General features: G+C 44.4%; 1 protein-coding gene across 1 annotated transcript in view; it reads right to left on the reverse strand.

Annotated features, from left to right (window-relative positions):
• Nucleotides 1-24968, reverse strand: part of LOC147899478 (uncharacterized) — an 88972-nt gene that overhangs the window by 43479 nt on the left and 20525 nt on the right. Inside the window, exons 2-7 of the mRNA XM_087377737.1 lie at nt 11376-11503; nt 11203-11265; nt 2762-2880; nt 2566-2681; nt 1462-2299; nt 587-1306 (exon numbers count right to left, since the gene is read on the reverse strand). Coding sequence (XP_087233863.1) covers nt 587-1306; nt 1462-2299; nt 2566-2681; nt 2762-2880; nt 11203-11265; nt 11376-11503 — 1984 coding nt within the window. The remainder of the gene's footprint in view (nt 1-586; nt 1307-1461; nt 2300-2565; nt 2682-2761; nt 2881-11202; nt 11266-11375; nt 11504-24968) is intronic.

A 24968-nucleotide genomic window follows, 5' to 3' on the forward strand; every position in this document is an offset into this window, starting at 1 on the left:
TGGAGAAGGTTGGAATGACAAAGGTGGGTGACGTGGGTAGGGTGGAGAAAGTCATAGGTGATGAGCAGAAGTGAGAAAGTGACTGACACACACAAGTCACAACTGACAAAGGGGATGCAATCAAGTCAGATATACAAGAGAAGGTCCCTTGAGGACAGCATGCCCTCCATGACTATAGACAATCATCTCATCATTGATTAAATACCCCCTCTTCATAGCTAAAGTCAAGGACATGTGACAACCTTCTTTTCACTTTCTTCCCTGCTGGATGATATAATATTTACAAAACATGTGCAGATACTCAAATATTTGTTTCCCTATACATCCATAATTGTGCTTGCCTGTTGTGTCAATGTTGTATCAGTTCTCTCAAAGTGTGTCAATTTTTTTTCTTTAACCATTCAATAATTGAGACACACATACACTTTAATACACCTTTATACCCACAGAAGGTGTAAATGGAGAGTTCTTTATTGAAAATTTGAGCTTTTTAGTAGATACAGTGCCTTACAATAGGTGTACTAGGAAGCTCAAGAAAACATCAATATCTGAATCATAGCTATAAGTTATGTAAAAGGATGCTTACCTCAGTATGCTTTCTGACAGCTGTGTCTATTATTTTTTCAGATTCCCGTGGAAACCGGACAGTCCAAATTCTTTTAGATTCAAAAGAGTGAACAGATTTATCTTGTTCAGCTTTGATGCTATGACCTGATATGACTCCCTTTTCTAAATCCATGACATGAAAATAAGCATTTGACCCCTTATCATGAAAAATATCCAAACTCTCTTGTATCCTTGGGAATAGATGCACATTTTTTTTAATATCTACAAGAAGATAAAGCCTCTCACTTTCTGAAGTCTTCCATGCCAAAGGGATCACTTGCTCTATGACATGCATAAACTCTGTAGAATGCATTTCTTTTCCAGTATAAACATCAACCCATACAAGAATCCCTGAAGCATCATCCCCTGTACCGGATTTTCCAATCACAACTACCTCTGGATTTTTCTCAGATTGAAATTTCTCAAGATGATGCCAAAGAAAACGCTGAAGGATAGGTTTACTTCTTCTCGTAGACTTCTGAAATGAAGGAATCAAGAGAGACCATACAATTGCACCATTTCCTGTGTGGAGTGCTAAAAGTTTTCCTCCTTTCGTCATCACGACTAGGAGCTTTCTAAACCCATTATTATCTTGTGTCAGTCTGTTTCTATTTTGTGTGTTTTCCTCTGAAGCACTGACAATTACTATGTCTTTGATGCTTCTCCTAGTCAATAATTTTGTAAGCCTTAAAAAATGCCCCTGCAGCAACAAACTCTTGGGTAAAGAAATCTTGTGATAAAATCAAAACTTCAAGTATACACAATTGTTCTGAGCATAGTTGGCATTGTTGAACATCAGATCATAAAGAAGTCGGACATAGAAATAAGAAGAAAACTTATAAACACCTTGAGCACCTTGAATGATATGCTCAAGCTGTGATCTAATCTGGGCGGTGGGAGACCAGCCTTCTCCTTGGGTAATTCAACAGTTGCAACATCTAAAATCGTTGCAAGTCCATCCTCTCTAGTCCACAAAACATTTCCCTGCTGCACTAAGGACAAGGAATAGTCTTCTGCTACTAATAACGACCGGAAACCACAAGAACCATCTTTGCGTATGTAACCAGTCATGTGGACCTGCTGCACCAGACCCCGTTCAGATTCTAGCTCCAATATCTCACTGGAAGTCTCATCTATCTCACCTTCCTTGATAATGGAACGGAGTGCCACTTTACGGTCTTTAAGAGAGCCCACATGCTGGACTACCATCAAGGCAGTCTTATTAACAGGAAGCTCCAGACTGTTACTAATGACAGCAGGCCGTTCAAACTTTTCAAGGACTTCCAAGTCATGATCAGACGAGCCGATCTTTATAAAAACAATTTGATCAGAAAATCGTAGAGTAAAAACTCCTTCTAATACTGCTTTAAGAAGGCGTGCCTTTCCCACAGCATCTGGAACAACACTTCTTATAAGGGTCCTGTGTATGGAGAAGCCCTTGTCTGGCCCTATATGACCAGTGAAGATGGTCTTACCTTCACAGTCAAGTGCAACAACAGTGTGCTTGGTAACTACCAATTCATCAGTGCAGATGTCCGCTTTCACTGTTGCAGCTTCTTGCATAACCAGACGGCCTGTGAATAGAAAAATTTTCCAAACAGAAAATCCTGAGGTGCCAGTGAATCCTACCCCGTACAATGTATTCTTATCAGAGGATGAAAGAACTTTCTTTAGGCTGAACATGCCACCTTGACTGAAATCACAACCCATGCAGAATAGATGAATCCCTTCATTACAAGGCATGTACCTCTAGAGCTTAAATTCTGTAAGTATATCTTAATGGTCTATTGTATCCTATCTTATAAATTGAGTTGTTAAATAACCCACCTCAAAGAAACATGAGGGATGGATATTGCCTTCTGTTATAACGTTTTGCATGATGTATTTGGTGCAGATCGCTTGCCATATTATTTGTTTGGAAGGAAAATGTTTTAAACCTTTGCTATCTGTCACTTATACCTGGCAGCTGAAGTGTTACTTGTCCAAAGAAGATCTCCATCTGCACTGGATATTCCATGCAGCATTGATCCTCCAAAAACCAATATCATTTTTGCCTTGAGATGGTGTAATTCAATCTGTGCACATGTCAATGACATTCAATCAAGAATAACAAGAAAACAGTCTACATAAACAATTAAGACAGTATTAACTATACCGGTGTCACATCAAGGACAGGAGAAGAAGTAAACGTTTGTAGACATGTTTCCCACATCAATTGTCCATTTGGAATGCTCCATGCTCTTACAGTATTTCCTCCTGAAAGAGTAATAATATCTGAAAAAAAAAACAGGAAATAAAAAAGTACATGGATGAATTAAAAACCTATATTGCTCCTATTACATAGGCTGAACACTTTGAAAGAGCGATAATGTTTTCCTAATGTTTATCTGAAATGGAAACAACACTCCAAAATAGAGCGAGCAGCTGTACCAAAAAAAAAATTGAGTACACAGACTGCTTCTAACAGGAAAATGAAAATACATAGCTTTGCAAAAGAATTTACAATATGAAGGCTAACTGGTCAGACATATAAAGGATAAGATTCCAGTTAATACATAGGGAAGGCAACATTGGTGGATCTCTATCCTGAGTAATACCCAAAAAAAGATAATGAGCGAGGAGGAGGGATATATACATCTGAGTCCATATGCCATAAAGAAGATAAGGATACTGCAATCCCATATACTAAGAAACCTTTGTGATATGCATCCAGATCTGTGAAAGGACCTTCCTGATCCTTAATGATCATCACTGGTGGGCAACAGTGGAGATACATTTTTCTTGCTCAAATACCTCAGACCATCTATTCAGGAGGTAGTCATTGACTCAAATGAGTTTGTGCATAGCCTCCATTGGCAGAGATTGCCAATGATTTATTTGAACACAGCCTATCCCCAAGGAAGTGCACGAATAACACAATGAGAAAAATAGTCAAGAAAATACCACAATTGCTAGAGTTAAGAAACTCACCAATCTCTATCTTGGCAATATCTTCTTATTTATGACAGTCTGAAATTCACCAAAAGTATTTGTCACCCTGGTCCCAGAGTGTACAATCTCCAACTAAGTCTCTGACAAATTCTCCTTGTCCTATAATTGTCCTATAATTGGTCTCCTCCAAGGACAATTTACAACAAGTACAGCAAAGCATCCAAACACTGATGCGAGAAATTGATAACGCATAATGCTCCAACTATGCGCAAGCCCTCCCCCCCCCCAAAAAAAAAAAGATAAGAAAGGGAAGATCAGACAAAGATTGGCATACAGTCAAATCCTGTAGAAAAATGGGGATAAGTCTGCAGTGATATAATCATCAAATTGCCTCTCATTTGCTGAGGTACATCTGCATAGGATAAGCATCCAAGTACTTCACTTTGGTTTTCCTGGCATACCATGCCTCAAAAGGTGTGATGGTCAGGCGAGGACTATTTGGAAAGGGGTTGCTCGGATACTCAGCATCTTTCACACTTCCCCTTTCTTCATGACTCGGGGCTCGGTCGCATGGTTATCCCTTACCGGGCCCCAGGTGTTTTATGAGGGTGAGCCTTCTTCTTGGGCACTCTCAGTCCGCCGGCAGGTGATAGAGCCCTGCTCTCTTCTGGATGTACCACTTACTCCCTTCAGAGCTTCTCATGTTTCAGTAGACACCTCTTGGGAGATTTTGGCTAGCATTTCCTCTTGGCACATTTGGAGAGCCAGATGTACTGAGGCCTTGGATGGCACCCAGATACACCCATCACAGGTGTTCACGGGTATTTGGACTGACACGGTTCACACTTTGATAGCCATATGGGCCCTTCACGGGCAGCCTCTTCTAGAAGGACTATATTTCTTCGAGTTTCGAGGGGTTCTCCCTTTTTCTCGGAGGCTTCTACCGGATTGAGATGGCACTATCAGCCTCAATCCTTTCTTTTTGGCTCTTGAGCTTTTCGTGCATTGCATGATGTATCCCGTATGGAGCTTGCTCTAACGGTTTTTCTTTAATACTTAATAGAAGTCTCTTTTTGCAAAAAAAAAAAAAGGTGTGATGGTCTTTAAAGCTTTTGTGGGGTATCTTTTGAGAACATGTGCAGCACACATAATTGCCTCCACCTAGAGCTTATGTAGCAACCCCCTTCCCTTTGATCGTGCATCTTTCCATCTCTATCAGAGACCTATTCTTTCTCTCAGCAACATCATTTTGTTGACGTCTGTATGGCATCGTACACTGATTCTTAATGCCTTTTTCCATTAAGTATGCTTTAAAAGCATAAAACACATATTCCCCTCTCTGTTTGTACGGAGGGTCACATTGTAACCTGTTTTTTTAAAATGAAAAGACTCCTATTAAGTACTTTGTAACCTATTTCATTTCCAACCTTGCAAATGCTGAACACACATAAGTAGCTCAGATTTTAATTTTAAAAAGCACACCCAAGCAAATCTGGAGTAATAATCAATGAAGGTCAAGAATAAAGATGCTTCCCAAGCGATGGTGTCATCATGGGACCACACCATACTTGTGAACGAGCTGTAATTTTTTGTTAGCTCTGACTAATCCACATTCCTAAGCTTTTTGCCCAAAATGCAGTCCTCACATACCTGTTTGGGAGGTGATTCTGCGGATGCCTAAGTTGAACCAATCCTGGACTGATAATGACCTACATGAATTTCCCCTTGTCTTTGGAAATAGAGGCCTGATCCACTAGACATGAGCCAATTGCCATCTTTTTCCGTGTTTGCTCTTCCTACAACAACAATCCCACAATTCCTGGTATGTGAGTGGGTTGGAATTACCCCTCATAGATAGTTTGAGTGTATGAGTGACTATCGTAAGATTGAAACTGCAATATGTTGTGTTTTTAGAGGATGAGTTTGGGAATGTTTCTGGATTCATCTAGGTATATGCTTCTGTCGTATTACCGGATATGCAAATTTCACCTTGTGAAGTTTTTGTCCAAGCTACGGCCTGCTGGTATTACGATAATTCTTTCTATCTTAAATGGTGCGTTGCTCTATGAGCTAGATTCAGATGCTCGTTTGGGAGAGGCTAAATGAAATCGTTTGGACTTCACAAATAGTTGTAGCTTGAAGCCTGATGATTGCGATGGCCCTCGAATTGTGTTGCTTCCAAATCTTGCATGTTTGAGGCTCCGTTGATGCCTCAAGTGCTTCATCATCTTTGATGGCATCCCAAACATTCTCCTTCATGAGAAGGAGTTGCACTTTTGTTTGCCATGTGGGGAATCCGTCCCCCTTGAATTTTTCCACAAGAAGAGAGTTGGTGGAAATCGAACCCATAAAGCTGGTAGCTAGGAGAGAGAAGAGTGAATGTAGAAGAGGAAGAGCGGACAAAATGACTAGATGGCGGGCACAAGTGAGCAGAGGAAGAGATGGCGGGCACAATGGAGCTGTAGGTGGCAGACAGAATAGCAGCGGGTAGAGAAAAGGAGTGGGCAGATCAGGAGCGGGTGTACAGGCTGTTTGCAGGCCTGTTGTACGGCGCAACAGTATGTACAGTTGTACGGCTGGTACGAGCTGTTTGTACAGCTTTGTTGTATTGGCGCAGCAGCAGTGTGGGCTGAATGGTGAGCTGAAGCATGATCTCTCCAATGGTGAGGCTCAAGGTGGAAGAGAGAGGTTGAGCTCAAGATGGAATTGGAGAAGGCATTCCTTCAAGGGGAATGGGGGAGAGAGGCTTCAATGTCCTCAATCTCTTACCTTAACCTCTTGGAAGATAGCCTAGCTCTGATACCAAATGATGTACAACCAAGCAAAGTACTTACATGATCAAGAAAGGCTTGAGGCTTGATGATTTGACATGAGAAAGTACAATGCTTTTATAGGATAGGCACACACACTCTAAGTGTCAAAATGTATATGGGATAAGTCCCATAGTGACACGTGGCACTCTAGGATATAAAGTAGTATAGTACTAGTCTAGAACACACTAAAAGTCACTCAAATTGACTCCATTTCCTAACAGTTGTCTCTTCAAATGAGAGACCCTAGCCTCATTTCTTGCGATGGTTTTAAGAAATCTTATGACATTGTAAATTGGGATTTCTTGGAGGGTACCCTACCGTGTTTCGGTTTTCAAGATGCTTGGATCAGAAGGGTTTCCTCCTTAGCCAGGTGCTTATCAAGGGGGTTAATGTATGGAAGAGGCGTCTTCCTCATCTAGCTGAGCTCCCCCAACACTGCCTTGACACTTATGGAGTAGAGCCCCATCCTCCTTGTCCTGCATTTGGTGTACCTCTTTCCTTGGTACCATGGCTTTACAGTGGAGGACATGGACATGACGACACACCATGTTCCTGTTTTTCAGTTACGCTTTGCTTCCCAGGGCTCCCATCATTGGTAGCAGATGACGGGGTCTCGAGGATCAGACTGGTGGTTGAGAGCCTAGAGTCCCTCCTAGAGTTGATTCTCCTAGAGACCCTTGAAGGGGGTACACTTTGCCAGTGAGTGGAGATTTCTGGGTTACTAGGCCAGTGTCTTCGTTGTAGACAGTTGGGTCACCTAGCCAAAGATTTTCCCTATGGCCAAGGCCGAGCACCCATCCCCCCACCCCCACAGAGCAGGTAGAGTCAGCAGGCCAAAGCCCAGCACCCCCCTAGGCAGGAGCAGCAGGAGTCTTAGACCCCTTGGGTGACCCCCTCAAAAGGGGACTGGACCCATGTTAAAAGAAAAAGAAACCAAGCAAACAGGCCGGCAAGCGCCACATGCAGAGAGCTAGACGCAGAGAGTGAGCCATAGTTTTTCGAGAGGCAGCTGAGGAGGAGCAACAGCAGGAGCCCTTACGTGGAGACCCACCTCCCCCAGCAAAAGGGGCCACTGCCCAAACCACCAAGGGGAGCATAGAAGAAAAAACAAAAATGCAAGTACCTCCCCTAGTGCCGAAGGCAGGAGACCAAAAACATATGTCCAAAAAGCAACTTGCATTACTTGGCACAATTTTGGGCATCCAGTTTGTGTTCATGGATAAAAAGTATGTCTATGGGCCACCGATAAAACCTGGTGAAGCTAATTACGAATCAGCTACTACTACGACGATGATGTGGCACATCACCTTGGCCCTGAACGTTCCAGTTGACAATCCTCATCGACGAGAGGAAGTCGGGTGAAATACCTTACTCGACCTGGTGGCGGAGACAACCCTCTCCTGAGAAATACTACTCCTCTCAAGTGGAAGAAAATCAGCGGGGAAAGGACCTCCACACCTGCCGAGGGGGAAGCTCTATCGATAGGAATCAACAGCCTCCCCTAAAGTGAAGGGTACAGACTCCTCCATATCAAACTCTACCATCTCTACCAGTGCTGGAAAAGAGTTTTTGTGAATCATGTCTGGCGCCAAGAGTGTGAATAATCCATGCACTTGGTGGTGTGGAAGAGATAACCCCCTTATCTCTATCAAAAGAGGTAGCATGTGGGGAAAAAACTGGAGCAGGAACCTAAGGTGAGCAAGAGGAAGCCTCAGGTACCAGGTGGGACTGATTGGGCAACCACCTAAGTGATAGTCACTGGAGCGGTAGCAAGGGAGGTCCCAACATGAGCAGGAGTAGAAGGCTGAATGGGGCTACCCACCAGGATGGGGATGTCCGTGGTTTGTAGAGGAGTGGTCTCCGAAACAACGATCGTCTGATCTGGCACGTCTGATCTGGCAGTGGGTGGTGGTGGTGGTGGACCCCATCAAAGGATCACAAATGCCGCAAGTGCTGGTCGTGTAGAGCATAAGGTTCAATGCCAGAGAAGCACTCTGTCAAGAATCTATATCAACACCTTGGAGCTGTACCAGTACTACGCTGTGGATGGGCACTCTGAGGGGATCGAGGAGGAGCTATACCAGAAGGCCTTTTAGGCCTCTTCTTCTTTCTAGGGCAGTCCCTAGCAAAGTGTCCATAGGTCCTACAGATCTTGAACTTATCCTGTTTGCCCGCAATTTCAACTCTCTATAGAAAAAAGGAACCATCTGGGCACTAAAGCATAATATGGTCATTAGATATGTTAGGGTCTTCAACAATGACCCTAACTCTAGGTACCCCATCTAACTTGATTGCCTCTGCTACAATTGAAGGCAATCTAGGGATGCACCCAGAAACGCTCACCAATGAGGCCAAGGGCCGATGATAAACAGAGTAAGTCCAGGGAACCTAATGAAGAGGGATGAGCCAAGCTTATCCGCTTCAACTAGGTAAATGCCCAAAGTGAAGGGAGCCAAAATATCTTTCTATGGCCCACTTGCAAAAATTCCTTTCCGAGCAAAAGGCTCACAATCTCTGGAATGTCGATGACTACTCGGAAAAAACCTCTCCCCAACAAGCGACTAAGTCGAGGGGTGAGGTTTGAAGGAAAGCCGCAAGCATCCAATCTCTGGCTTGTAACCTAGAGGGGTGAGATCCATAGATGCGTGCGAAAAGTGTGGTAGAGCTCTTGAGCTCGACATCTTCTTGAGCTGCTGCAACTCGTCTTGGGAGAAGGTGACTGTTCTCGCAGCCGGTGGGAGCGGATGAGGACTGGCTGAGTGGTGATCCATTTGCCAATCAAGGATGGAAAGGCCGATTCAAACACTTGGAAGCTTCGTCCAAGAGATCCCTGCTCACGGGAAAACTAAAATGAGAGGAAAGGTTCTTACTTTTTCATTCTGTTTTGGAGGATGAGGAGGAGAGGAGAGGTGGAGGAGGGGAGAAGAGAAGGAGAAGGTGGAAGAGGAGGAGAAGAGGTGGAGGAGGCCGAACGGGGCTGGGCTGGCTGTTGCAGTGGACTGCTGAGGAGGAGGAGGGAAGGAGCTGGCTGCAAGAGGAGACAGCCAGGGGTGGGAGGAGCAGAGGCTACAGCGGGGGAGGTAGAGGCTGCAGCAGCGGTGCGGGGGAGAGAAGAGACCGGGGGGGGGGGGGAGAGCAGGCCTGTGGGTGGGCCGGAGAGCCCACAAGTGGGAGAACAGCAGCCCACAGCTGGGGATGCAGCTGCCCATGCAGAGGGAGAGGGGTAGACAGGAGGGAGGCAGGCTAGACGGGGTAGGGGGAGAGGAGGGGGAGGGGCTTAGAAAAGAAAGAAAGAAAGTCATATTAACGTCCATAGGAGACCTCACGGGTCTATGGGACAAAGTACAAAATGTCAAAAAGACTTGCAACATCTGGATAAACCAGAGGGTCGAGGAATGCACATGGCATCTCAGCTCGATTATTATATCACACCAATACATACTAGGACTATAAAACTAATAGAAGTGGCCTTCATAACATCAGTTTAAGACTGAGGGTCTTTAGGTTTAGATTTGAAATCTCTAATTAGTGTTGTTCTATCTCAATACACAGCCCATTTTCCAGCTTTACGTGCATCCTTCATTTTTGTGAGCTCGACACTCCTCTGCTTGAGCTGAGTTAAGGTGAGTTCCTCACAGATCCAAATCCTTGTGCCCTTCAACTTGTTCTGTCGAAGAATCTTAATTCTTCCTGCTCTCTCCAAGAAAAACACTTGTACTTGCATTCCTGTTTGGGAGACACAACTGATATTGTTATGATCCCACTCTACTTGTGGTATTTCCTTCTTGAGACATGCAGTCCTCTCATCTGCAGTGTAATCTTCTTCTTCATTAAAAGGGCCAAGGCGATCCTTAGGCAGCCCTCCAATGCATAGTATCTTCTTATTATGTGCTATAGCCTGCTGCTCTTTTACTTCCATGTACAAATCTGCTTTGTTGAGAGGGGACGGGGGGGCTGAGAGGGGAGAGAGGGCTCAGGGTAGAGGTAGGGGGGGCAGCAGGGAGCTCACGGGGAGGAGCAGCAGCCATCATTTGCATAGACTCCTTCATTCTATGAAAACAATTTACAAGAATAATATGGTGACATTAAACTGCAACCTCATACACTGAAAGCTTTGATTTGTTCATGGGCCTTGGAAAATTATTATTAACAACCAGAGACAAATCTTTATGAGCATCCTTGACCTGTTGTGTGCTAGCTAGTCATGTGTACAAGAGTCTATGATGAACTTACAACATTTTGAACATCAAGCATCGAAACTGATTGTTTGCGTTCTATTTTGTGAATAAGTGCTTATAGGAAATTCTATAGAAAATAATTATTGAGGCACATTAAAAGAAAAAAATTGGTATCGTTGCTCACGAGCTTCACATTGAGCAGTCTTACAAAACAAATTTAGTCAACTTGTTAACCGAATTGCTTTAAAGTTGTATTGACTGTGTGTACAATCAACATTCATGTAAAATATCTATGTTTGCTATCTAATTAAACCATAATTATATGGCATATCTATGTTGGCATGATTAGGCATTTCTTGCCACAACCTTGGCCCTTTCAAGCTTTGCATGATCTTTGATGCCATGAGTTTTACATGCTCTGCATGATGTATTTTGGCCTCGGGTTTTTCACACTAAGTGGTTTCTTTCATACTTAATAATAGTCTATTTCTTGGGGAAAAAACCATAAGTATATGACATATGGCATGGAATCACAGTTCATCACACGATCACTAGATATGGAAGTTGTCTTTCAAAAAATTTTAAAAACTTCAAAAACTTGCTGGAACATGCATACTACGTGGATCTATAAATGATCAAGTGCTTATCAATCTGAATTTATCATTGAAACTTACACTTTCCAGAAGCCGTATCTAGACCATTGATTTTGTCAGAGTCTCCCAATATATGTCTCCAAACTGACAAAATCCACCTATTAAGTAAGAAAATTGAATTTGCCTAAGCGCAAAGGAAAAATTTCCTGAAGTACCAAAAAGAAACAGAGGAGAGACAAGACAATAGTACATACTAATCTCTCCATTGCGAACATTAAGAGAAGCCACCACATTCTGCTCTGTTGCTACTATTACTTGTCTCTTTCCCGTTGTAGAAGTATGGAACACCGCATATTTTACCCTTCCAATGTATTTTTGATGCCTGACCACCACCACATAAACATAAGTTCTCTTCAAACACTTTAGCAAAGTCATTTTAATTGTTTCTATTGACATTAACCAAAGCATTTCATGATAGTTCAACAAAATAACATGTGCCTCTTTGCATCTTCCTTTTCAGGGATGTGCAAGGCCCAACGGTTTCTGTGATCATGTGTGCTGCTCTCAACATGAGACACTGGTAGATACTATGTGTCATAGGGAAACCTTGCCATAGTGTCAGTACTAAGTCTAGAGGGTCCTTAGTGGTCTTTCAAAGTTGTGATGATCTGCAAAAAATCTGATCAGGGTGAGAAGAAGTTTTTGAGAATCAAGTCATGTCAATAAAGGAGTGTTTTGCTTTCCATGATTCCTTGTAATTCCATGCGCAGTGTTATTTTATGCAGTTGAGTATCATTTTATGTGAGTGCCTTCATGCACTGCAACTTGGGTCGTGAGTAATTAAGAGTTCATGCAATTTTGGTTCTATTTGCAGTCCCAAAAGATAACACCTCCTTGGGAGGAGGCGGGTACATCGACGGATGTGCAAGGCAAAAAACAGCTCCTAAAGCATCAGAGTGTCCACTGATTCCCCAACAAGGGATTGCTGGGTCAAGTGCTGGGCTGCTGAGGTGCACAGTCATGAAACCGATGCAAGTTTCAGCTCGCTAGTGTCTAGCTCATGGAAATGGTAGGGGGGCAACAAACAATAACTTTCAACGCCTACGTGATAATTTCTGAGCGAGTGGATTTCAAGTGGGGTTTTAATGAAGAGTAGTTTGAATCCCTAGGGTGATGCACAAGAGGCATCACTAGCTCCATCAACAACACCAAGGCCTAAACTGCCAACTGTTGGAACACTCATTCAAATGACAATGAGTGACTTGGCGGAGCTTTCACTCAAATCCAAACGGATCACCACCACTAAGCATTGAAGTCTAGGTCTATCGTTGGGGAAAAGCCCCTGGAAGGTGGCCTTGTAGCCCTGTGCTATCCACAGCTTTCGTCCCTACTGCCCCAACCAATCCTCAAGTATCTCCATCATCTGTGCTTACATCAGAACATCAAAGAGAAGCGGGATCATTGCTCTTCTCTTGTAGCGGTAAAATTGAAGCCCTAGAAAGGACCGGTGGAGCTTCCAATTGGCCACAATGGCACCCCCTTTCAAGGATTGTAGAATCTCACGGAGACATCCAAGGCTGGAGGGTACTTCTCAAGAATCTCGGTGTAGTTCCAAGATCCAAAGCGCCAAATTCCCGGGGGAGTGGCTGTTAGAAAACACAAATGGGGTAATGATATTGGCTTCACTTGGGTACAGAGGGGCGTCTCCGTCAGATATTTGGGCTGCCAGGTTGGGGTGGGCATCTCTCCTTCACAACAGTTTGCTCCGGTGTTGGAAAGCATCAGAAGAAAGCTCCTTTTCTGGAGCTCAGCCAAACTTGACTTGGCGTCCAGGGTGGTGGTGGTTAACCAGGTTCTTCTAGCCAGAGCATGGTTTGTATGCTCTTGTTGGTGCCACTCTAGGGATTGTATCACTCAGCTTAAGAGGCCTGTACGAAACTTTTTATGGAGTGGTCTAGATGGCACACCTGATGTTACAGCCAGGGTGGCTTGGGAGACCTTGATTCTTCCTACAAGAGAAGGGGGTTTGAATATCATCGACCTAGATCTACAGTGCAGAACTTTACTCTGCAAGTTCGTTGTGAGAGGGCTTATGCCAGGGCAAGAGCCTTGGAAGGATTTTTTTATCAGATGCATACAGTCTCGCACGCCCACTTCCGGAGAGGATTGGACACACAGTACTAGATGGGTTTTCACCACAGCCCACCTCAGGTCTCCCTCTTCCCCTCTTATGGTTGCTATCCTAAAAGCATGGGCCAGCTTCAAGAGTACTCTTCGCAGGATTCCCCCATCCACCCATGAAGAGATTGAAAGGCAGCCTATCATGTGGAATGACAGGATTTTGGATGAGCTTAGCAGACCACTTGGAGCTTCTGCTTACATGCAGTGGCCAAGATGGGAGAGGGGCCCTGCATCTACAGTGGGAGCATGGAAAGCCTTCAGGAAGCTTCCTGCAGACCAACAGGCCCAGATGGTTCTTAATCTCAGAGGGAGTGCAGGGAGAGTCCAACAGATTGATGCAACCTTGCCCTTGGATTGGGTGGACACAGATGACATGCCTATTACTTGCTCCACCTGGATGGGGGCATTTTCCAGATTGGGAGTTCCTTTACAGGTGATTGCTTTTCTTGACCCACATGAGGATGCCTTAGTATTTGATGTTTCTTCTGGGGGCAGGCTGTCCAGATCCACAGACGATATCTTGTTGGAGGTACCATTTCAGACAGTCAGGATAGTGGGCTTCATGGAGCATGGCTCTCTTTCACAGTGGTACTTGGATCCTGACCCACTTCTCCTCGCCCTTGGCTCATGGAGGCTGTGGCTCTATGGAGGTGTCCCAATTAAATTTTTGCAGTGGGACCCTAGGGAATGGGAATGGATAGATGAAGGGCACCGAGAGAAGGGCATCCCCTTCTTTCGTTACACGGTTAGTAATGCCAAGCAGCTCAGGTGTAGGGGTTGGAGGCCCACCAGAGCTCATCATTGGGAGAACTTTCAGATTCCTACTGACTTGCAGAAAATTTTTTGGTAGAGACTCTAAAAATCCCACTGGAATAGAAAAATCACTCTCTTCTTTTGGCTTTCTATTCATGGTGGGATAGCAGTAAACCATTGGAGGTCCAAGTTCGGAGCTGACCCTTCTTGCCCTCGCTGCCTTTCTACTTTGGAGACAATACAGCATTGTATGGGATTGCAGACAGGCGGGAATCATATGGAAGGGGATTGCAAGACTTTTCAGCACTTTTGTTCGCCTACCTTTCTATATGCCCTAAGGATAAGTGGCTTGGCTTACTCTTTCAGGGCCCCAGGTATTTTTTGAGAGACTTCATTCCTCTTGGGCTCTTCACATCCGACGACACCTTGTGGAGTCGTGCTCTCTAGAGGATGTTCCAGCCACTCTTTTCAGGGCTGCTCACTCCTCGGTCGACTCTCCATGGGAGATCCTAGCTAGCATTGTAGCATGGCACATTTGGAGAGCCAGATGCACTGAGGCTTTGGAGGGTTCTCAGGTTCACCCTTCTCAATTCTTGGCTAGTACTTGGACAGATACGATACACACTCTGATGGCCATTTGGGCGACCATGCAGGGATCATCTCGAGCAGCCTCCTCCAGGAGAGTTACTTTTCTCAGAGATTGGAGAGACTCTCCCGTCTTTGCTGAGACTTCTACAGGGTTGAGATGGCATTTTCAGCCTCAGCCTTGGTTTCTTTCTACCTCATTTTTCTGGGATGCGTCAATTTTACGAGCAAAAACCTATGAGCAGGTTTATCCGAGCGCGTTTTTCAAGAGATTTAAAAAAGAAGTATTTCATTAGGAAACATGGTTTTTACACTTTTATTTTCACTAGAGGTAGATCCCTTTATCATAAAAATATACAGACTAGTCACCCATTCATTTTTACACAACATAATTTTCTTATTTATAGACATCCCTTTGTACCCCTGTTATTACCTTGAAAATGTGTTGAAAAATAATTCCTTTAAGAAACATCCCTCATAATCACTCTCAATGTAATAATACTAGACATATTTAATTACTTATGAACACATTTATATCATATGGCAATATCTTTCTAGTGTTTTTATGGCATAAATAATGGACATGTTTCTAAAGAAGTTTAAATTACTATAAATAAGTATTAACTTGGTCTTATATATCACTCTCATAAAATACATGTAATATTTAATACTATATATGCAAGATTTTTTAAAATGTAACCCCATAAATGTACTCAAATGGGGTGTTCCGATCAATTTGAGTGACTGAATGACTATATTTGGACATTGGATGTGAAAGTTATGTCACTTTCAAAAGTGCTGTCCAAGGTAGTTTCGCCAGCGAAACTACCTTGGAAGACCTACTTCAAAGGGGTTTCGCTTGCAAAACTACCTGGATGGCTTGCTTCAATGAGTTTTCTTTGAAGAAACCTAGGTTGAGAGAGGTTTTTCAATGTCACTCCCTATTAAGTAAAAGTTATAAGAAGGATCATAAGGGCATTTTCATAGAGAAGCCTACTCTACATGTGGGTTTCTTCAAAAGCCATCCCATTATGTTCTCACCATTCCTAAAGATTAACATAAAGATTTTTTTATAAAATACGCATTGATTACTTTGCATATTTCTAAGTGAAACTATGTTTTCTTATGATCCATTTTTGCATAGTTGGAAGCTTTCTTTTTCCTTCGCTCGGAAGATTTTGCTCGAAAAATGCTCGTCCCCCATTCCTCTGAGGTGTTTTTTATTACATGCTTAGCATGTTGTATATCAGCACAGAGCTTGCTCTAGCGGGTTTCTTTCTTACTTAATAGAAGTCTCTTTTGTGAAAAAAAAAAAAAAGAAAACACAGATGGAGGTTGCTTGCTTTAGACAACACTTCCATAGAGGCGGAAGATTGTGTGAAACGTTGCCCAAAAATCACAAGGTACTAACTCAAATCTCACTCCTTTTCCTTGTTGTGTACACAAGAGAATATATGTAGATGTAGATACCTAACGAACCATATGCACAAGAGAGTTGAAATTGTAAATATGTATTGCTCCAAAGATGACCACTGTAGGACATTTATGTCATTTTGGTATGGACATGTAGGCTAGTCTAGATTTATTTATGTTATTGAGACTTGCTCTTGTTACGTGACATTGTGGGTCCATATATATACCTAGTGGTCACTAGATGTACTATCACTCATTTTGTGTTTCATTCCTTATCCAGAGTTCATGTTGGTTCTCTCTCTCTCTCTCTCTCATGTTTTTTGTGTATGCTTATGCTGCTGTCCAGTTCTCCCCCTCACTTTGTGTTCCTACATATGGTATCAAAGCGAGGTTGCCGACAGTTGAGTGCTAAGACTTGCTGAGATTGCGAGTGCGGAGAGTTTCGGCATGGATCAATTGCTTGGTGTGAGGCTCAGTCTCTATAGCACCTGTTAAGTGTGAAGGAGAAGGTGCATGAAGACCATGCTAACGGGAGAAAAAAGTTTATCATGGAGATTTTGACTTTATCACCCTCTACCTTGAGAATATGCTTAGACTGATTGTTGAAAGAGAGAAAGTCGCACCGAGATTTTGCAACGCTTATGTTCTACAACACTGATTGCACATGATGCATCAGACAAGGAATGTGACACAAGCACACAGTCCACTGGCATAAGGAGGCAAAGACACAGGCTCCTATTCCATTGGTGGAGAAGCGACTGACAAACTAAGTGCAGTTGGACAAGTTGAAGGCCAAAGTATTTCTCCAATCAACATCAAGCAGGGCTCTAGCAATACCTCGTTCAGGCTGCACAGAGTAGCATTGTTGGAGACATATGCAGTGCCACCATTGATCGAAGGCTACCTTGATTCTAAGTTTGTTTTCTACAATAAGAATGCTGACTTGGTGAAGGTGAGAGTGTGTGAATCCTTCGATACCAACAAGCTTGGTTACAATTACGAGTTCGTCTCGATAATCTCTGGTTGAATTCCATGCATTGACTTCAACAAAAGTGGCAAGGCCCTTCTAATTGAGATCGGAGCCAGAGGTGCGTTGGGTTGGGTAATGACTAGGCTATCGTCACCACAAAGATTCAGCTCCTTGAGCACAGTGCCAACTTGGAAAAAAGCTTGGAAAGTGGGCTGCTGTGACTCGCATGAAAATACTTGAAAAGTGGGCTGTCGTGCATTGTCAAGAATTTTGGTAAAGAGACAGGACATGGAAAGCTTTGCAGGGCGCAGTTTATGAAAGAAAATTTAAAGCTGGAAACGCAGTGTAGAATTTCATAGAGTGCTTGTAGTAGACATTCATGCAAACATTGCAAGAAAGGTACACAATTGTCAGCGTTGGGTGTAGGCTGGTGCACTTTTTTACACTGTGCAGGTCACCTCACAATTAAGCCACAGCAGAATGCTTTTTTACTTTTCAGAGTCTTTGGATGGTACAAATTACTTGCCATATGGGCATTCATGGTCAGGCATATTTTAATTGGCAAAGGCCTTAGGGAAATAGTGACAGGAGAAGAGACTCATCCTCTTGACATACCTACAACTCCTACGTCATCTACATCTACTACTACAACTATCACTTCATCAAAATAGCAAAAAAAATTTGACAAGCGCAATGGACAAGCTATGTCAGTGATAGTGAATTTAGTCATGAAATTGGTGATCCAAAATCTTAAATCATATATATTGGCAAAGGATGCTTGGGTTAAAGTTGCCAGTATTTACAATGCAAGATCAGGCAAGATTCTTGTCCTTGGAAACTCAACTCAAGGAGTTAAAAAATGTAGGACAATTAGACCATTCTTGAGCATATAACCAAATTGACTGATCTGCGTGATCAATTTGCAGCTATTGATGAGTGTTGGGGATAAGAAAATGATTTCAGTCACATTGAAAAGTCTTGCCCCCTGCTATCACACATTTGTACCTCCTTCAATATTACACTGCGTATTGTAGTATCTTTTGATGATGTGGAAGGGCTGTTATTGCAAGAATAGTAGAGAATGCGCAATTTTGCGAGAGGGTCAGATGCTTCTGAACAAGCTTATGCTGTCCAAGACAAGGGAAAGGGGAAGAAAATGCATCACAAGCCAGCCAAGGCTTCACAACAGCAGCCACAAAAGGTGCCTGGTAAATGGCAGCCAAAGGGAGAAAATGCCTCAAAGTCAGCCAAGGCTTCTTTCCTTTTTTTTGGCAAAGAAAAGAACCTTCTATTAATGCTTGAAAGAGTTCATACAAAACAGCAGCCCCGAAGGTGCTGAGTATGGAAAGAAACCGGAAAAGGCTGAAATAAAAACATGCATGTTTTAGAGAAACCCAGCTCACTGCCTAGGGGATCTCTGGTACTGGGGCTAACAGCTAGGTGGGGGGACTATACAATCAGCGAATCCCTCGCGGAGTGAATATGTACAAAATTTCTGCAGGCCAAGCCTTGCAGAATTGAGCGTGCCTCGCGACAGTCGCCCTAGAGCCTGGAGTCCCACGCTCCCAGGTGGAGCGGAGGGTGTAGATGATATCTTGCCAAATGGCAACCAAGGTAGCCGAGGGTGGGACCGGATGCTCACCCATCACTAGACTGCAACGAGCAACCCAAATGTTCCACTCATTAATAATGGCTACTACCTCCCCTACGTTGTCCTTCGGAGGAGGAGGAACGAGGCTATCAGGAGGGACCGCCTCATGGAGCTCTATCCTCTGAATGCTTTGACCCTGTATCTGGTAAGCTGGGGAGATCTCATCAATCTGGAATGTGTGTCCTCCCTCATTCAATCAGGCCACCATCCCCATGTGTAGTCCCTCTGAAGCATCTGCATACGGGTCATAATCCGGAGGGCTCCCATCTAAATCCTCACTGTGTGACGACAGCTCTAGATGCAGTGAGGGATCATCTCAAGAAAACCAGCTGAGCAGCAATGACACTGCCCCTCCACCCACATCTGCTCCAACCACATGCCGATGGGCAAGCCTCTGTTGGCGGCCATCCAGAAGAAGTAGGAGATCTTCCTCGGCCGCAAACAAGATCATAACCGTGTCCAAAACCTGGAACGGACCTCCAGGGGCAATCTCTGTGTCACCCAATGCCTCTCCCTTGAAGGGGTCCACATCGAAGAGTCCATTTGAAGCCTCCTGCCAATCCGTGTGGTGTAGGAAAAGAAGGGCACCTTGTCCACCTGCTCAGCAAGGCCGCCCCTGGAGGGCCAGAACCACTCTCCCAGATCCCACTGGACCTACCTCAAGGGCCTACCCTCCCAAAGCCAGAGGTGCCATCTGGGGGCATCCCACTTTGAGATACTAGGGGGAAAAATGTGCCACTCCTTCCCCAAACGTCCCACTACTTTGACCATCTGCCAATCAATCCCATCCAGACTCCCATTCATTTCTGGGTCTCTCTCAGTGATGAGTGCTTGGAGTAGGCCTCCCGATCCTACATGGGAAAAATCAGGCTGCATGCTGCCTCGCTGCATCATCATCCTCAAGGGGACACCAGTCCGAGAAAACTAGCCCAACCATCTGTTGTCCATCCACACGTGAAGTCCCTCCCACCAGGACTCAGGGATGGCTAGGTTAATTTCTCTCATCCACTGCCTTGCCCCTCTCAAATGCGCCAAGGCTTCTTTCGATACAAAACATTTTAAAGGTAATTGTCTTTATTGTGGGCTGCCCAATCATATTGTGAAGATCTAGATAGCTTGCCCTCGTCTGAACATTGCAAACCAATGCATCCTCATGTGCCCGCCGTAGTGCAATGACCTGAATTGGAACACCTGTCCCCAAGAAAGTCCTCGTCCAAGTAAAGCAAGAGACTCGCCTATCATCTGTGTGAATCCAATCCCTGGATATGGCTACACTAATTTCCTGAATTCTCCTTGCACCTCCTCTGAGGTGACTTACCAATTGTAATTTGTGTTTCTCTGGAAGTTCTATGAAAGCTTTCTAGGATCTTGCAAAGGAGGTCAGCCTCCCTCCCATCTAGACCACTGCATATAATGAGAAGTGCCAAGTGGTCTGCCATGCTCATCTAGTATGCTTTCATTCCACATGAGGGGTTGCCTATCAATTTGAGAGGAGGGGGGAATTCTTTGAAGAATACTCCTGAAGCTGGACCAAGTCTTTAGGATAGCAACCATAAGAGGAGAGGAGGGAGATTTGAGATGGGGCTGAAGTAAAGATCCATCTGGTACTATCCATCCAGTCTCCACTTGAAGGGGTATACGAGCGTATGCAGCGAATAAAGAAATCCTTCCATGGCTCTTGCCCCGGCATAAGTCCCCTTACCACAATCTTACAAAGCAAGGCCTTGAATTGCAAGTCTCGATCTATGATATTGATAGTCTGGATCTATGATATTGAGAGCCCCTTCCCACATAGGAAGGATCAAGGTCTCCCAAGCCCACCCTGGCTAAAGCATCTGTTGTACCACCTAGTCCGCTTTATAAAAAATTCCTTATAGGCCTCTTGAGCTCAGTGATACAATCCCTAGGGTGGCACCAACAAAAACAAGAAAACCAAGCTATGGCTAGTAAAACCTGGTTCACAACAACCACCCTAGCAGCAAGGTAAAGTTTGGCTAAACTCCATGACTTGAAGGCCCACCTTGGTAAAAAAAAGGTCATGATCTTCAACACGTCCTGGGCAGCCATGCATTATAAGACCATTTCACTTTGGATGGGTTGCCAATGGAGGTGGTAGCATCCTAGGCATACTTGGGGGTCCTTTTCTCCAGCTCAATCTTCATGATGCGACTAGCATTGCAGGGCTGACTAAGCAAGGGGTACGCTACACTAGCCAGAATGGAGCGGCAGTGCTTTCACTCTCACTTCCTAGACCCTCAGACCAAGACTCTTCTTTTTGACTTAGACCAAGACTCTTCTCTTTCACTCTTTGCCCCAACCAACATGTATGTATGGCAGCCCTTGTTGGGGGCCAGACCTATCAGAGACAGATTGGGCTCAAGTTGAGAGGCTTTAGGTACTCATGCTTTACCTGGTGATTTGGAATAAGCCTTCAGTCCCACATTAGATAGTCATGACTGAGTTCGGAGCATCCCCACTACAACTAGATGCAACATTTCACGTTATCACATACCTCTACCCCATTAGATAGTATGGGTCTTGCACCATAGGGCAACGTAGGCTTCCTTGGTTGGCTTTATCCTCCTCCATGGCCTCCTCCATGGCACTGGTAGTAGAGGGTGACTAGAGGAGTTGGTATGCACGCACATGTAGATGGCTTGAGAGCCTAGGCTCCACATAGACAGGTTGCCTCCCTTCCAATACAATGTTGAGGCCCCCTCCATATATCATGAGGTGAACCGGGTTATCCAAAAGGATCTTTTGTAGTTACACACATTTAGGACCTGGTTGGCACCCCATGAGCTTCCTGTGAAGCTCGACTTTTACAGTGACCATTGCCTGCAGATTTCAGCGAAGGGTTTCATTGATCCACCAGTGTACACTAGCGTACACACGGATCCACCTCCCCCAACCACTCCTTTAGGATGTCTATTAGGCAGTTTCATTGATCCACCAGGGTACACACGGATCCACCTCCCCCAACCACTCCTTTCGGATGTCTATCATGTAGTTCCACGTCGCATTGCAACAACTCCGCATTGAGAGTGGACGAGCAAAGGGTATACCCAAAGAGCATCACACTTGCATCCTATGCGACCATCCAAAGATCGAGTCAGAGGAGCATATCGCTTTCAAATGGCCGATGTATTATGAAATTAGAGGTCGCTATCACTACCTCTTCAAGAATGGTTTCGGATCTCTATCTACATTTTTGTCTTACCCAGATCAAAGGTGTTGCGGCTTTTATTCATGAGATCATCTGACACAGGGAGCATTTGCTCAGATCGCCAAGGCGAGACTAAGATACACAGTCAAGACTCTACTTAGAGCACGATCACTAAGTTTTTCCAGCCAGACACAGGTCACAGCACTGAACAACAATGTTTAAGGAGACGACAGGCCCCAGACCAGAGGAGGGGAGACATAAGACTCGCCAGTGGGTTTGAGACACAAATCAAACTAGGGACCTTCCTACCATGTTCACTAGATCGGAGATAGGGCTGATCGAGGAGACATGTGAGAATTATTATTATATTCTAGGCAGTGGCCAATGTAGCGTAAGAAGTGGGTTAGGGGCACTTTTCCCTCTTAGAGGTTTTTCCCCCTAGCCACAGTCTAATCCCTAACTACGGTTAGTGATTAGATAGGGTTTTGTCACTTAGACAAAATCCCTCATCTCTTGTTTGTACTTCACTTCATTCAGTCCACCTTTTGAGTGACTTACGTTCAGCTCACTCTTTGCTCACTCTTGCTCTCCGTTTTTCTCACATTTGGTATCAGAGCAGCTCTCCTTCCCGGACCTGCTCCGTGCTTCCGCATTTGCTCTCATCTTCTTGCTCTCAACTCCCGTCCGTACAGCTGGCTCAGCTCGAGATATCCATTTCATACACTCCGTACAACTGCATAGATCTCGTACATGTGTCCGTACTATTCCAGCGCCAAACAGTCTGTACAGCTCCCAAGTGTGCATTTCGTACAATTGCGAACGCAGCCGAGCCGCACAATCCGTACAAGTGCCATACACACGTACGAATCTGAAGCGCTCCCGTGAGCATTCCGTACTGCACGTCCATCACCTGCTCCAACGTATGGACTATCAGTCCGTACATCTACGCCGCCATCCATACAACGTATGGATCTCGTACCTGCACTTCGTACTGCAGCGCCACCTTCCACCGGCCGTACAACCTGTGTCAGTACACTTCCTTTGCAGGGCCTTCTGTGCAGGTTTCATTCCTGCGGGCATTCTTGCAGGTGGTTTTTTGTCAGACATTTTTGTGCAGATAGCCATTGTTTGGCTGTGATTTGGGGCATTTTGCATTCGTGGACAGACGCTGCAGTTAGTTTGCAGGTGTTGAAGAAATTTGGGGCTTTTGCTATTACACTGCAATTTTGTAGTGAAATTTGGGGCTTTTACAGGCAGAGTGCAAATTTTGCAACATTTGGGGCTTTCAGACCATTTGCCCTCTTTTGTATGCAATTTCCTACAAGAAATTGGGGCTTTTGCATTTGGGTTGCAATTTTGCAGGTAAGAGAGCATTTTGGAAGTTTGCAAGCATTTCTGGACTCAATGCGAGTCAATTTGCAGACTTTTGCCACTTTTTGCAGATTCTATTTGCAGATTCTTGGGCATTAAGCAGAGCATTGTGGTGCATTACAAGCCTTTGATAGGCTGTGACAATATTTGTCATTGTGGGCAGATTTTCTTTGGCATATTTTACTTGTGCATTTGGCATTCCAGGAAGGGATTTTACTTGTTCGGTTTGCTGTATTTTTGAGGTTATCTGGCAAAAATGGCTCTAAACAACCCCAATGAGGTGTTTGGAGTCCTCACACAGGAGGATAAGTTGGATGGCACCAAGTACTCCTTGTGGAGTTTTATGGTACGCAACATCTTGGTTGGCAGACATCTTTGGGATTATGTCAATGGAGATGAAGCAAGGCCAGATACAGTGGCTACACCTGTCGCTCCTACAACTGGAGGCAAGGGTAGAGGTCAAAATGCAGCACAAGTAGTTGGAGCTGCTGCTCTAGGGGCTCCCACAATAGAACAGAAAAGATGGGATTCTAGAGATGCACAAGCTCTATCAGTGATTTCTCTCTCTCTCAAGAGATTTATTATTCCTCACATTCGGTCTATGCAAGACATCAAAGGCAGCTTGGGAGATAATAGAGAGTATGTTTGCAGCAAGAAATGATGCCAAAGTTTCCTTTCTGAAGCGAGATCTTTCTCATACGCATATGGATGAGGGAGATTCCATGAATACTCACCTCACAAAGCTTCACGATTTGAGGGAGCAACTGCTGAATATTGATGAAGTAGATTTTTTAGTGGGTAGTTCAGATGCTACAGCCACTAATGATGATGACCCTTATGCTTTCTTGACTTGCAGTTATGATCCTTCAAAGGATGCATGCTCTCTCAGTGTCAATGAGACACTTGATACTTGGTATTTTGATAGTGGTGCTTCAAAGCACATCACTTCTAAGAAGAGCCTTAAAGAGCTAAGTAGCCTGCCATCTGACCCAACATCAAAGACCAAGGCATCCTCATGTGCTTTATGAAGAGCTAAAACCTGAAGTGGAATGCATGTTCTTGAAAAATCCCCTATCCAAGTAGAGAAAACAACCTGTATGTAATCTGTATCTACCCAAACCTCGGGTAGGACTACATCTATCTACTGAATCCTCCCTACACTTCCTCTGAGGTGGCTAACCAATTGATGTTTACAATCCTCTAGAAGCTTTGAGCGCTTTCCAAGAACCCACAGAGGATATGGGGCCTCTCTCTCACTTGGACCACTGCATGTAATGTGAGTGGCCAAGTGGTGTGCCATGCTCATCAAATATGCTATCATTCCACATGACATGCTGCCTATCAAATCTCTTCCAAAGAAGTTGGGGCGAAGAGTATTTCTGAAGCTGACCCAAGCTTTCAAAATGGCAGACATAAGAGGAGAGGAAGGAGACCTCTGAGGGGGGCTGAAGAAGAAATCCACCTGGTGCTGCCTACCTAGTCTCCACCCAAAGAAGGGATACATGTTTGTATGCAAGGACAAAGAAGTCCTTCCAAGGCTTCGGTGGCAGGGCCTTTCTGTTTCTGTTCTTTGAGATTCAGGGAGACTTTGATTTACCCAGGAGTGCTGGTTGGTTTGACTTTCAGCTCCTCAGTTCGCGCCAGAGTTCGCGCCAGAGTACTATTCCAGTCTGGGTCTATAATGTTGAGACCCCCTTCCTTCGTGGGAAGGATCAAGGTCTCCCAAGCCACCCTGGCTATAGTGTATGTGGTGCCAT

This window comes from Dipteris shenzhenensis, chromosome 8 (genome assembly GCF_047967505.1).
Source record: "Dipteris shenzhenensis isolate YYH24624 ecotype China chromosome 8, Dip_SZ_1.0, whole genome shotgun sequence".
Taxonomy (NCBI): Eukaryota; Viridiplantae; Streptophyta; class Polypodiopsida; order Gleicheniales; family Dipteridaceae; genus Dipteris; species Dipteris shenzhenensis.